This window comes from Ochlerotatus camptorhynchus, unplaced genomic scaffold (assembly GCF_037179485.1).
Source record: "Ochlerotatus camptorhynchus isolate MF236.1 unplaced genomic scaffold, CSIRO-AGI_Acam_v1.1 ptg000446l, whole genome shotgun sequence".
In the NCBI taxonomy this organism is placed as follows: domain Eukaryota; kingdom Metazoa; phylum Arthropoda; class Insecta; order Diptera; family Culicidae; genus Ochlerotatus; species Ochlerotatus camptorhynchus.
In genome coordinates, this window is record NW_027040932.1 from 232,764 (window position 1) to 246,203 (window position 13,440).

Here is a 13,440-nt window from a genome sequence, read left to right on the forward strand (position 1 = left end):
GCAGAGTTGCTTTATGGACAGACGCTGCGTATACCCGGAGAATATTTTGAGTCAACAGACGAATATAACGATCGCACTGAATTTGCAAAACAACTGAAATCCACTATGCGCAAATGGAAGCCTGCTGACCCAAACCATCATGTCAAACCGGCTGTATTTGTAAATCACGAACTCCAAAAGTGCAGTCACGTGTTCGTGCGAATAGATGCTGTGAAGAAACCACTTGTGCAACCGTATGAAGGGCCGTACGAAGTAGCTGATCGTCACGAAAAGTTCATGGATCTTCGAATAAATGGGAAAGTTCATCGAATCTCAATCGACCGCATCAAACCGGCATTCATCTGCGATCAAGGAGTGGATGGTCATCCACAGTACGATAAAAATACGAAAATCACACAATCAGGACACAAAGTTAGATTCCTGGTGTGACTGGGGGGGGGGGGGACTCTGTGGTGCTTAGTATTGCTTTCAATCAGCGCACCCCTCGTGAGCGAACAGAGAAAAAGAGGAAGTGTCAGAGTTGTAAAACACGTGAGACAAGAAAGAGCTCCTTGAGATTGTCGATTAAAAACAACAAGTTTTATTCGTTTTATTTATTCGCGGTCCGCGTTCGCGCCCCACACATCTAACAACCGTTGGAATCATCCGTGAAAAACATGTCTCCGGCAAAGTTCAAGCTCATCTTGCTGGATCATCCGAAACGAGGCCAAAAACGACAGACCACACAACCGATTTAAAGATACTAAAAGAACGCAAAATGTAGGTTCGAAAGAATCGAAGCGCTGAACATAAATGGATGCTTTTGATTGGCCGATTCACGTGTAGAAGAAAGATTTGCCGGATCACCTTCTCTCCGTCAGCTGCGATCATAACAACTCAAAATGTATCCACTGAATATCATTCACTATCGGTTTTTCAGTTAGTAGCTTTTAACCTATCCTAGGATATTTCGAAGAAAACTTTGCCCATACACATCGTTTTAAAAATTTTATTTTCACAACTACAGTATGATCATTTTAATGCATTCAGTTTTTTTTACAGGTTTGCTGCTTTAATTTAGCATTTTATTTTTTATTATCAAAAATTTTGGCAAAATTTTGCAAATTGCAGACTTTCTCTTGTTGAATGTGTTTTTCTATGGTAAAGGAAATAGCTTTCCAAACTTCACTTCTACACCTTACTACTTTCTAGACTTAACTGGGAGAGATAGCAAATGAATCTAGATATCTACAGTGTTACTACCGGTAAAATCGTCGCGTGCTCCACACGACGTAGACATAAAAATGAGATTTTACTACATAATTGTAAAATAAATTAATTTAGTAACCAGCCAGCTTGTGGCTGTTCTACAGTTCCTAATCATTAGATTCAGTAGTAATACGTAATCGTATTGGGAATTGAAAACGGACATTGAATTAGTATGTAGATAACTCGTATTTACAAAATAACATTTACAGTTTAGGAAAAATAAAACTAAATAAAAAGTCTATTGATAAACAGTCAAGCAGGACTGATTGCGCAGAATGAGGGTGGATTTTAAATCACATAATTTCAAACTTAGTCAAGCTTCTTTAGGATTGCTGCTGTTGACCTTCGGCGCTGACAGTCGCAAACATGGAGTGAATTTTGGCGACAATCTTCAGCGCCGGTCCCAGCTTCATGCCCATCGTGTTGACCAGGTGGTTCTCCTTCAGCAGCAACAGGGCTTGGCCATCGATTTCGTGAATTGCGAAATCTTCCGCGTAGTCACTGCATCCGGGGAGGTTCTTGATGAAATCACACACCTCCTGCACGGACCATTTCATGATGATGGGACTTTCCTCGGGTGCCACCGTTGGGACCACCGGAATCGTGGCTGCACCCGTTTCCATTGGCGTAGCAGCAGCAAACTGCGACGGATGGTGGTGATGGTGATGATGATGATGATGCGATGACGACTGATCCATCGAATCCATTCGTTCCAGCTTGATGTTGGACGGCGCCACCGGGTTTACGGTGGTCGTAACGGAAGAATGATCCATCCCATTGCCGGTACTGGTGGGATGTGCTTCGGCAGTGCCATTGTGAGATGGTGACGTGACCTGGTCGGTGGAATTTTGCTTCGCGGCCCGGGCACAATCGACGCTGCAGAAGCGTTTGCGCTTCATCTTGCTTCGGGGTTCCGGTTTGCCGCAAATTTCACAATTTCCCATTTCCACTCCACCGGCAGAAATCGGGAGCGACGGTTGTGAGCTGGGTGCTTGGTGGTGCTGCGGTTGACCGTTGCTCGGAGAGATTGGTGAGCTGGAATCGGTAATGGTGCGCTTTTCTGGAAATGAAATAAAAACCACAGGAGCATCAGTAATTAGGTTAGCTGGATAACTAAAACAGGACTGGTTCGACTGGCAATTCTAAGAAGAATAATCCTTAGAAGTCTTAAAAAGTTTTAGCAACGGGTGGGCTATTAACAAGTCTTTTGCCGCAGTAGGTATTGTGTATGGATGGAACACGTGAATTCCTAGAAGTTGAAAACAAAAAATGGATTTTCCCTTGTTAGGAACAATGGCAACAAGTACCGTAAGAAGGGGTGAAGTTGATTACGACATCGTTAAATTTTCCTTTCAATTTGTTTTATGACCTCGTGTTATGAAAACAAATTATTAGCATTTCATTAAGTAGTGGTCAAAAGTGCTTTTGGAACGCATTTTATCTAGCAAACGATGCATTCTACCAGTCTAAAAGGTTGAATGCAGGGCTGTGGATTCGGGTGAAAATCGATCGACTCCGACTCCTATTCAACAAAATATAATTAATTAAAAAAAAAACCGGGAAAAACTAAAAATTCCGTAAATATTTCAAGCATGCTTAAGCAATTTTTAACAAAATCTGCCGTCACTTCTAACAAAATCGGTTTCAAACTTTCGCAATGAAAATTGACACTTATAAATTCGAAATTCGTCACAGTTTCGGAAAATAGTTGAGTTTAGGAAAATGGAGAAATTTCATACAAATTTGCGAACATTTGTAGTGTTACAACTTATATCAAAATTATTCACAACTTTCAAATCATATTTTTCAATCAAATGGTAAAAAATTTAAACAAAGTTTGCCCAATCTTGCAGTAAGAGGTTCATAATTTTGAAAAGAAATTGACAAAATCTCAAAAGAAACGTCTAACATCTTTCAACAGAATTTATCACATTTTTTCTCTAATTTCAACAAAATGGACACAGCTTCACTGCCTATAATCGCATACCAGTCCCATATGGGCAGGGCTGGTAGCGATCACTGGTGTCAAAAATAGTGATTTTAGTGACCATGTTGAAGAAATAAGTGACCAAATAGTGACTTATAGTTGTAAAAATAGTGACCTAAGAGAAAATAAATGTTTGATGTTTTAGACTCACTTACCAAGTATCTCATAAAAACTTATGTACTATATGAACCTTTAAAATGAAAGATTCAATAGAAAGTGTATGGCCAAACCCACGGTATTAGTCAGGGTGTCTACTAACTGCAAGAACCTGGAAGGCTCAGAGAATTGAATAAATTTCTTACTAAGGATATTTAGAGAAAAGAATGAAATTTAAAATACAAGCATTTAATGTTTCTCGTTATTTACATTCACACTTTTAACTTTATAGATCCACATTGGACTAATATTCAGTAATATATATATTAAAAAAACAGAGGCTTGAAATGTTTTTTTTTTTTGTTTGAAACATACATATTTCCTAGAAATTTTAAATTTGAACTAGTCCTGGACTTAAAAGCTATAATACTTCAAGAAATTTTCAAGAATCTGGAGTAAAAATCCATGCACAGTTTTAAAGCTCGTGGAATTTAATTTTAATTTCTAAGGACCTTATTTCAAGGAAGTTCTGGGAAAAGAATCTGTCAGAAAAAACATCAAATGCAATCTGCTTTTAAGGTAGTTCTGAAGAATTTTAGATTTCCTGTGAAGCCTGAAAGTTTTGACAAAAATTTGAAGAAACCCTGAATTGAATTAAAAGCAAATTTTAATGAAAACTCTGAAAATTTCTGAGGAGCACAATTCCTTCAGAGAAAAATTTCAAGGGCCTTCTGAGGATAATTTTATAAAGTTGTGGAACAAAACGAATATGGAGCATAAGTCCTTGGAATCTTTTTGGAGGAGGATTGCAATTAAATCTGAGAATAACTCCAGAACATCTTCAAAGGAATTCGGAAAATAAATTCAAGAGCATTTGCCAAACAAATTATGCGAAGAAATCTAAGGAATTTGTGAGGAGAAATACCACTGAATTCTTAGGAGACTTTCAATGTGAGTAGAATTCCAAGGGAAGGATATGTGAAATGAATTCAATGAATATGCGGAGAGTTTTTCCAAAGGGTTTCTTATTGTGGAGAATTCCAAGGTCTTTCCGAGGAAAACTAAAAGAAAATTAAATTAGGAGGATAGCTTTATTGAAATGTTTGTTTATTTGTTTATTTGTCATGGTTGCATCAACAGACTAGAAATAGTCCCAATGGGTCGTATGAATAGTTTACTTTACTTTCCCGTGCTTTTCTTACGGGAAAAGTAAAGTAAACGCTTTTATTCATACGACCTAATGATGTGTTGTAAAAAAAGTACAGATTATACAGACGACATACATATACTACAGTTACTACAGTTACAAACGAAAATAACTTGGAAAGCATTGTCAAGTTACTAAAAATTTATAAGTCTTAAATTTTACACTTAGCTGTTGGGTATCAAGCGCCTTCGGTCAGCAAAAAAGGCAGAGAATTTTCGGCGAAGCATATTCCGTGTCAAGTGGAAATCGAACATCGACGCTACTCGGTTGAACACTAGCTGCAAGCCGTAAATAGCGCTCCCTATGCTATAATTAGTTCGAAGAAGTGGAAGTCTCAGCATAAGACTGTTGCGTAGTGATCAAGGTTGAACATTAATGTTCACTTGTTGCAGAATTGCTTCGCAGTCGATTCTTCCTTGCAGAGTATCGGCGACGGTTAAGGCTCTGAAAACATCTCTTCGGATACGTAAGGGCTCGATATTGATCAATTGGCAGCGATTCTCGTAGCTTGGAAGACGAAGTGGGTATCTCCAAGGCAGCTTACGGAGCGCGAAGCGAAGAAAACGTCGTTGAACAGATTCAATTCGCTCGGCCCCATTATTGTAGTTCGGGCTCCAGACAGCAGAGCAGTATTCCAGCGTAGATCGTACGAGAGAGCAATAGAGCGATTTCAAGCAGTAAATGTCCGTGAAGTTCTTAGTAATCTTGAAGACAAAGCCAAGTGTTCTGGACGCTTTGTCGACGACATACGATATATGGTGTGAGTATGTCAGCTTTGAGTCTAGAAAAACGCCTAAGTCTTTCACGCAAAGCACCCGTTCGATAGTCGTGCCTAGTAGTTTGTAGTTGCAAATAATCGGTTGTTTCTTGCGTGAGAAAGTAATAACTGTACACTTAGCTGGGTTGACCACCAGTCGGTTTAGACTACACCAGTCAGCAAAGATGTCAATCTGATTTTGGAGAGAACGGCAGTCGGCGAGTGAGCGGATGCGCAGAAAAACTTTGAGATCGTCTGCAAACGATAATCGTGGCTCTGTGATAACATGGTGAACGTCGTCGAAGTAGAGGAGAAATACCAATGGTCCCAGATGGCTGCCCTGAGGTATACCGGACTTTGCGCAGAAGCTTGCTGAGCGACAAGTACCCAAAGTTACTGTCAATTGGCGCTCCGTGAGGTATGAACGAGACCATCTCAAAAGATTTCCACCGATCCCTAGCCTATCAAGCTTAGCGATCGCAATTTCGTGGTTCAGCTTATCGAAGGCTGCCGTAAGATCTGTGTAGATAACGTCCGTTTGGGTCCGAGCAATCAAACTGTCTGTGATGTAAGACGTTAGGCACAGCAGGTTCGTAGTTGTGGAACGCCCAGTTATGAATCCGTGTTGATCTGTACTTAGATATTGCCTGCAATGCGCATTTAGGGACTCTATGACAACCAATTCAAAAAGTTTTGATACAGCACTCAGCGACGTGATTCCCCGGTAGTTGTTTACGTCGCGTTTGCTTCCCTTTTTTTATGAACAGGAAACATATCCGCAGTCTTCCAGCAAGACGGAAAGATGCCGCTGGAAAGAGAGAGCTGGAATATGCGGCGCAGTGGATCTAAAAGACAAGTGATGTTCTTTTTAAGAATAATCGACGGAACACCATCGGGTCCAGCCTTAGTTGAAGTCTTAAGTTTAGATGCTGCTCTAGAAATCGTATCTGTAGTGGCTTCGACCATGCTGAGCGTTTGGTTGATCAAAGGAACATTACTGGCCGCGGAAGTAATGATATTAGCGGAGAGTTGCTCGGCTTCAAACACACTAGCAAATTTGGCTGAGAACAGGTTGCAAATGTCTTGTTGATTTCCAGCAGTTTCACCATTAAAAATCATGGAAGAGGGTAAGCCGACTTCCCTGCGTTGCTCATTTACGAATTTCCAGAAGGATTTCGGGTGTGATTTTAGCCGCCGTTGAATCCTCCTTTGATAGCGTTGAAAACAGAGACGACTTAACCGCTTATACTCGTGGTTGAGTCTGACATAGAAGCATTTCAGTGGCAGTGTGCAGAGTTTAGTAAATCTTCTGAGAGCAGCCTTCTTAGTTCTTTTCAATGAGCGAAGATCTTTCGTCATCCACGGGACGCGAGAGTCGATATGGATGATCTTTTTGGAAACGTGTCTGTCAATGACATATGCCAAGACGTGAGAAAAGGTTTGTGCAGCAATGTTGACGTCTACAGGATCTAGAATATGCTCCCAATCTAGATTAGACAGCACATGGACGATACTGCAATGGTCAGCTCTACGGAAGTCATATGACACAGCGTTTGGAGTGCTGGTGAAATCATGGACAATATTATTTTCGATCACGATAACTAAAGCAGGGTGATGATGCACTACCTTGACTAAAGGTTCGGGTGCCGTGGAGAGGAAAGGAGCTGTATCACGAGCACTCACAAAGCAGAGATCCAGGGTGCGGTTGTTTTCATTCAACAGGCCATTGATTTGTGACAGAATTGCGGTACTATAACTGTCCAGGAGCTGGATGGTTCCTACGTGGAAAGATGAACGCTCGTGATCAGGACAAAAGAAACCACTATGGGTTGGAGTCCATGCAATGTCCGGTAGGTTAAAATCGCCAAGAACAATAACTTCGTCGGAAGGGCCTACTTTGTCTGAAGCGGCCAAGACGGATCGACAATGTGCGTCAATAAGCTCCAAGTCACGGGTTCGATCTGGAGGAATGTACACTGCACAGAGAAGCAATTGACGATCACCAAGTTGAATAGCCACCCACATTTGTTCAACCCTGTTCCAGGAATCGTCCTCGATAACTTCTGCTTTCAGCTTGGAATTAACTGCGATAAGGACGCCTCCCCCAGTAGTTTTCCTACTATTATTCGTGTTTCGATCGCAGCGAAATATTTCGTAGCCAGCACCAAAGACATAGTTTGAAATGGTTCGATAATTGAGCCATGTTTCGGTCAAAACTAAAATGTCGTAGCAGTGATCCATGACGGCCAGATGATAATCTTCCACGAGGCCGTTCATACCACCAACGTTCTGATAGTAAATCGTTATGTCCGACCTCCGCTGTTCGGGAACAACGGAAGGTTCAGCGTGTAGTTGCATTTGGGAGCTGGTAGATGTCACTTGATGGAGGAAGGATGTTCGAGTAGGGCCGTTGCCAATAACAGGAATGTGGAAGATCCCTTCTCCCATCTCAAACGCAGGGCCGGGACGACTGCTGGTTGCTGGCAGGAGGGGCTCGACTGCGATGAGTGGAATAGGGGCTTCCTCAGGGCGGACGGCAAGAATGCGTCCCGGAGTGCAGTTGACTGTGGTGGCTCCATGTTGCCGACTGGCAGATGTTTGAGGTGAGTTGAAGGCACTGGAATTATGATCATCATCAGGCAGTGAAAGTTCGCTAGTAAGTGTGTACTTGCCTAATATAGCAAGCTGGGAGACCCTCAATCCACATCTAAACTCAGGGCCAGGACGACTTGGATGAACGCTGGCTGCAATAGGCGCGACTGATTTAGAGGAACTGGGGACTCCCAAAATGCTTTCTACGTTGCGTCCTGGTTGAGAAGTAATTTGCCTCAATAGATTTTCAAAGGGCATCACCGAAAATTCGCTTTGGACCGGGGTCAGAATAACCTGAGTATGGGAGAACTCATCACGCAACGATAAACTTAAATCACAGAGGTACTTGCCTATGCAAGCATGGTGGAAGACCCCCTTTCCACCACCAACTACAGGGCCGAGACGACTATGTTGAACGAAGGCGGCGGTAGGCGGGACTGTGTTGGGGCGATCGGGGGCTTCCATCAGACTTTCTACGGTGCGTCTCGGGGGCATTGTTGATTCGTCAGATGAGGGGATTAAGGGGTGACTGTTATACTGGGTGTACCTAAAGGGGCTGGCATATCGAGAGGTGCTGGTTTCCCAAACGGTGTGCCCGTTGGAGAGCCACCCGGAATAGTCTCTGGAACAGCAGGGAGTGCTGGGATATCAGGAGGTAGCCACACATTGTTTTTCGCCTGAGTACCCTCGAATTCTCTGTATACAATCCCCTGTGGCCAAGTTTCAGGGTTCAAAGCGTTCTCTTTTAGCTTCATTGGAATGCCAACCTTGTAGGAGATGAAGTTCATCGATAGTGGGTCGGTGCCTTTTTTCACTAAAGAGACGACTTTAACTGGTTCAGTCGTTCGCAGTCCATCACGAACAAGTTTCTCAACCACATCTCTCTTAACACTGGGGTGAAACCGGGAAAGGTAAACCCAAAACAGGCTTGATGGAGCATTGACAGCGAGCGTATCGCTAGTTCCAATGACTCTTGTTCCAGTAGTCGGTTTAGTCGGTGTTTCCGTATCACCTCGACGGCGTTTTGAGGGGCGATCATGATTCGGTCTAGCAGATGTACCTGGGGTAGCAGCATTAACTATGTGAGTGAGTTGAGCGACCTGATTGTTGTTTTTGGCCATTTCGGTTTTCAGCTCGGATAAGCCGGTCAGCTGACTACATATCACCGTCGAAATTACGTTACCGAGGGATGAAACAGTGTTTCTGAATCGGGCGTACTTCATCAACTCGCTACATTCATCACACATCCAGAACAGATCTTATATGCCTTCCTAAAGTTTCCGCAATGTTTCTAACGTTGCCTTGAAGTTTCGACAATTTTCGTTAAGTATTATAACCATTATAAACGCTCACTAATTTTCCCTGAATTTATCTATGGTTACCTGAAGTTCTCTAAATTTGTTTAATAATCCGGCAAATTTTCTGGTATATATTCATAATTCCCTGACGCTTCTGACGTTTTCGGATCAATCATAGAATTCATAGAATACCCCATAACGGAACTCTGCAAATTTGTTTAAATTAGTGGTATAATTCTGAGGCTATCTGATCGTCATTGAAGCACTCGGAACGCTGAATATCATGAAACTATCTAAAAGTAATTAAATTTATAATAAGTTCTCTGGAATTTCTTGAAGATATCACTGATTGCTAAAAGTTCTCGCAAAGCTGTTTCTTTAAAACTGATTGTCATGTCTTAAAATTTTTTTTTGGGAATATTGCTGCTGTTTTTGATCTACAAAAAAAAAAGCATATTTTAACGCATTTAAAAAATAGCTTTCTTATTATAAACCTGGAATTAATCCGTTAAAGTACTGGAAAAATTTGGAAAATTCATGTAATCCTATTTAGAAAAATGAGTAGACACCCTGTAGATAGAGAAAGACGATTAAATGCCACAAAGCAAAGAATGATCAATCTTGAAATAAATTCACGCTAAAATAGTTGAAAATAGTGACTGATTACAAGAAAAAGTAACTTTAGTGACTTGGCCTTAAAAAGAGAGACTTTTTAGTGACTGACTTGAAAAAAAAGTGACTCGCTACCAGCCCTGCATATGGGAAAAGTAGGCATTGAGAAAATGGCCGTGAAAATTACGAAGTGCAGACAAACATTCGAAAAATCTGAGTAAATTTATTCATATATTTTCCAAGTTAAAATCAGGTGCATTCAAGCTTGCATGTTTTGTTATATCAGCGAAAAATGTGACAACTCAAAAAGCAGAACTGTAACTTGACCTCTGGAGAATTGCATTCCAGGATGAGATTTATATGCGAACAAACTGACATGATGTTGTTTTTATTTTTTTTTTTTTTCATTATCAAAGTACTTAGTTTTATCACATGATACGAAAGTAGATGTCAATTGACAGCGTTGTTATCTCAAAATTTTCAAAAATTTATATAGAACTGATATGCAATTATAATAGGCAGTTAAGTCATAATTTTCTTGGAATTTCCTAATAGTTCTTCAATTTTGTTTCATTCCCAAAACTTTTGGGAAGTTCTCGCATCTTCTGGGAAGACTTCGAAATTTCTGGGAAGTTCTTTGAATTATTTTAAAATTCTTTGAACTGCTCAGAAGTTTGTGGGATTTCTAAAAAATTGCAGGAAGTTCTCAGAATTTCTGGAAAGTTCTCTGAACTTCTGAGAATTTCTTGGAATTTCTGTGAAATTTGCTGATCTTCTGGGGAGTTATCGAAATTTTCGAAAAGTTCTCGGAATGTCTGGGAACTTCAAAGATCTTCTGAACAGCTCTTGGAAGACCCTTCTGGGAAGCTCACATAAATGGTGGGTAGTTTTCGGATATTTTTCGAAGCATCTGTCGGAAATTCTGGACCGTTCTCGGAATTTTTGGGAAGTCCTCAGAATTTGTAATATATTTACGGATCTTGTGGAAAAATCGCAAATCTTCTAAGAGGATCTCAGAATTTCTGGCAAGCTTTCGAAAATTCTGGAAAGCTCTCAGAACTGATGGGAAGTTGCCGAAATTTTTGGGAATAGCATCCTCTGGAAAAGTTCTCGGAAACTCTAGAAAGGGCTCTGAACTTCTGCGATGTTCTCGAGTCTTCTATAATGTTTATGGAACTTCTGGAAAAAGCTTTCGGAGTTTATGGGAAGTTTCCGAAATTTGTTGTAAATGCACGGATTTTTATGGGAAGCTCTCAGATCTTCTGAGAAATTCTCGGAACTTATGGGAAGCTTTCGAAAATTCTGGAAGTTTTTGGAATGTCTAAAGGGAAATTCTCGGATTTTTTGGAAGGTTGTAGTAATTTCTGGAAAGCTCTCGGATCTGCTAGATAGTTGTAGGGTCTTCTGGGAACCTCTCGGTATTTATGAGACGTTCCGAGATCTAGTATTACTCGGAATTTGTGAAAAATACACAGAGCTTCTGTGCAGCTCCCAGCAGCCTCGCTCGCGAGTTTGAAATGAGCCGAGTGTAGCATTTTTCTGAGGAGTAGAATGCCTACTACCAAATCATTCCACTGAGCTTCAGAGCTTTTGAGCGAAGGTTTGCTGCCATTCATGTTCATGTTTTCTATCACACGCTCTTACTCTCACTCTGGGTGAAATCAGAGTTTCTTGCGTCGAACAAAAAAGTCATCCGGAGTCTCGAAAAGCGCACCTCACGTCAAATCATCCTCTCACTGAAGTCCACTCTGCCTCTCTCTCTCAAGTTTTTGTTTACTTCTTCCATATTTCTGCCGCCACACACTCGAGGTGAGAGCTGACTAAACTCGCAGGACAAGAGTGTTTTAAAACCTCCAGTGATTTCGAAGAGTTTCAGCAAGCCTGGTTCCCAGAACTTCTGTGTAGTTGAAGTATTTTTTGTGAAATTCGGAGGATCAGGATCAGGAAGTTAACGGAGTTTCTGGAAAGATCACGGAATTTTTGAGTAATTCAATGATCTTCTGAACAGTTTAAAGAAGAATTTTCTGGGAAGCTCACATAAATTGTGGGTAGTTCACGCATGTTGTAAGAATCTGTTGGAAATTCTTAGAAGTATTCGGAAATTCTGGGAAACACTCAAATCTCTAAGAAACTCTCAGAATTTCTGGCAAGTTTTCGAAACTTCTGGAAAGCTCTCAGAATTTCTGGGAAGTACTCGGATCTTCTACGAAGTTTTTGGAGTTTCTGAGAAATTCTGAGATTTTCTGGGAAATTCTTGGATTTTTTGGAAGTTTGCAGTAATTTCTGGAAAGCTCTCAGATCTGCTAGGAGGTTCAAGGGTCTTCTGGGAACCTCTCGGTATTTATGAGACGTTCCGAGATCTAGTATTAATTTGTTAATTTGTGAGAAGTACATAGAACTTCTGGAAAGTTGTTGGATCTTCTGTGAAGTTCTCGAAATTAATGGGAAGTCCCCAGAACTTCTGAGTCGTTTAAGTATTTTTGTGAAATTCACTGATCCTCTTGGAAGTTCACGGAGTTTCTGGAAAGATCACGAGTAATTCAGTTATTCAACGATCTTCTGAACAGTTCTAAGAAGAACCTTCTGGGAAGTTCACATAAATTCTGGGCAGTTCTCGGACTAATTGAGAAGTCTTCAGAATTTGAAATAAATTTCCGGATCTTCTAAGAAACTCGCAAATCTTCTAAGAGGTTCTCATAATTTCTGGCAAGCTTTCGAAAATTCTGGAAAGCTCTCAGAACTGATGGGAAGTTTTCGATTTTTTTAGCAGTTCTCGCATCCTCTGGAGAAGTTCTCGGAAACTCTGGGAAGTTAGTTTTCGGAATTTCTGCGAAGTTCTCGAATCTTCTGGAATGTTTATGGAACTTCTGGAAAGCTCTCGGAGTTTTTTGGAAAAAAAAATCTGGAAAGCTCTCAGAATTGCTGGGAAGTACTCGGTTCTTCTACGAATTTTTTGGAATTTATGAGAAGTTCTGAAATCTTCTGGGGAATTCTCGGATTTTTTGGAAAGTTGTAGTAATTTCTGGAAAGCTCGCAGATCTGCTAGGAAGATCGAGGGTCTTTTGGGACATTCCAAGATCTAGTAGTATTGAGAAGTACACAGAACCTCTGGGAAGTTGTTGGATCTTCTGTGAAGTTCTCAGAAATTTATGAGAATTTCCCGGAACTTCTGTGCAGTTTCTAGATCTTCTGGGTAGTTGCCGGAACTTCTGAAAAGTTCTCTAATATTTTTGAATTTTTTTAGAAGTTCTCGGATTTTCAGAGAAGCTGGCGGAAATTGTGGAGCTCTCGGTAAATTTTCAGAATTTTTAGAAAGTTCTATGATATTCTAGGAAGTTCTCCGTATTTGTGGAAAGTTCTCAGATATACTGAGAAAATTTGCGAAAAAATCTAAGGGCACCGGTGGGATTCGAACCCACAATTCCCATTCAGTACACGGGTGCATTGCCAATTATACAACGGTGGACCTATGGTCTACGGATGTATTTGATTAATGACATTTGACTTTCGAATCCGTTTCCCACCCTAGTCTTTTTGCGCAAGCGTTCTCTGATAAACAATTAAATTGACTGCAAAGTCGCTAAACCGTAAATCAAAGTAGAAGTAATTGATGATATTCATCACTACGGCCCGGTTGTCGGAG

General features: G+C 40.8%; 1 protein-coding gene across 2 annotated transcripts in view; it reads right to left on the reverse strand.

Annotated features, from left to right (window-relative positions):
- Positions 1–998: 998 nt before the first annotated feature.
- The window catches only part of LOC135711946 (polyhomeotic-proximal chromatin protein-like), a 185,829-nt gene continuing 173,387 nt past the window's right edge, over positions 999–13,440 (reverse strand). For both annotated transcript variants that reach the window (XM_065234919.1, XM_065234920.1), the window contains exon 9: positions 999–2,308. In XM_065234919.1, coding sequence (XP_065090991.1) covers positions 1,572–2,308 — 737 coding nt within the window. In that variant the 3' untranslated portion in view covers positions 999–1,571. The remainder of the gene's footprint in view (positions 2,309–13,440) is intronic.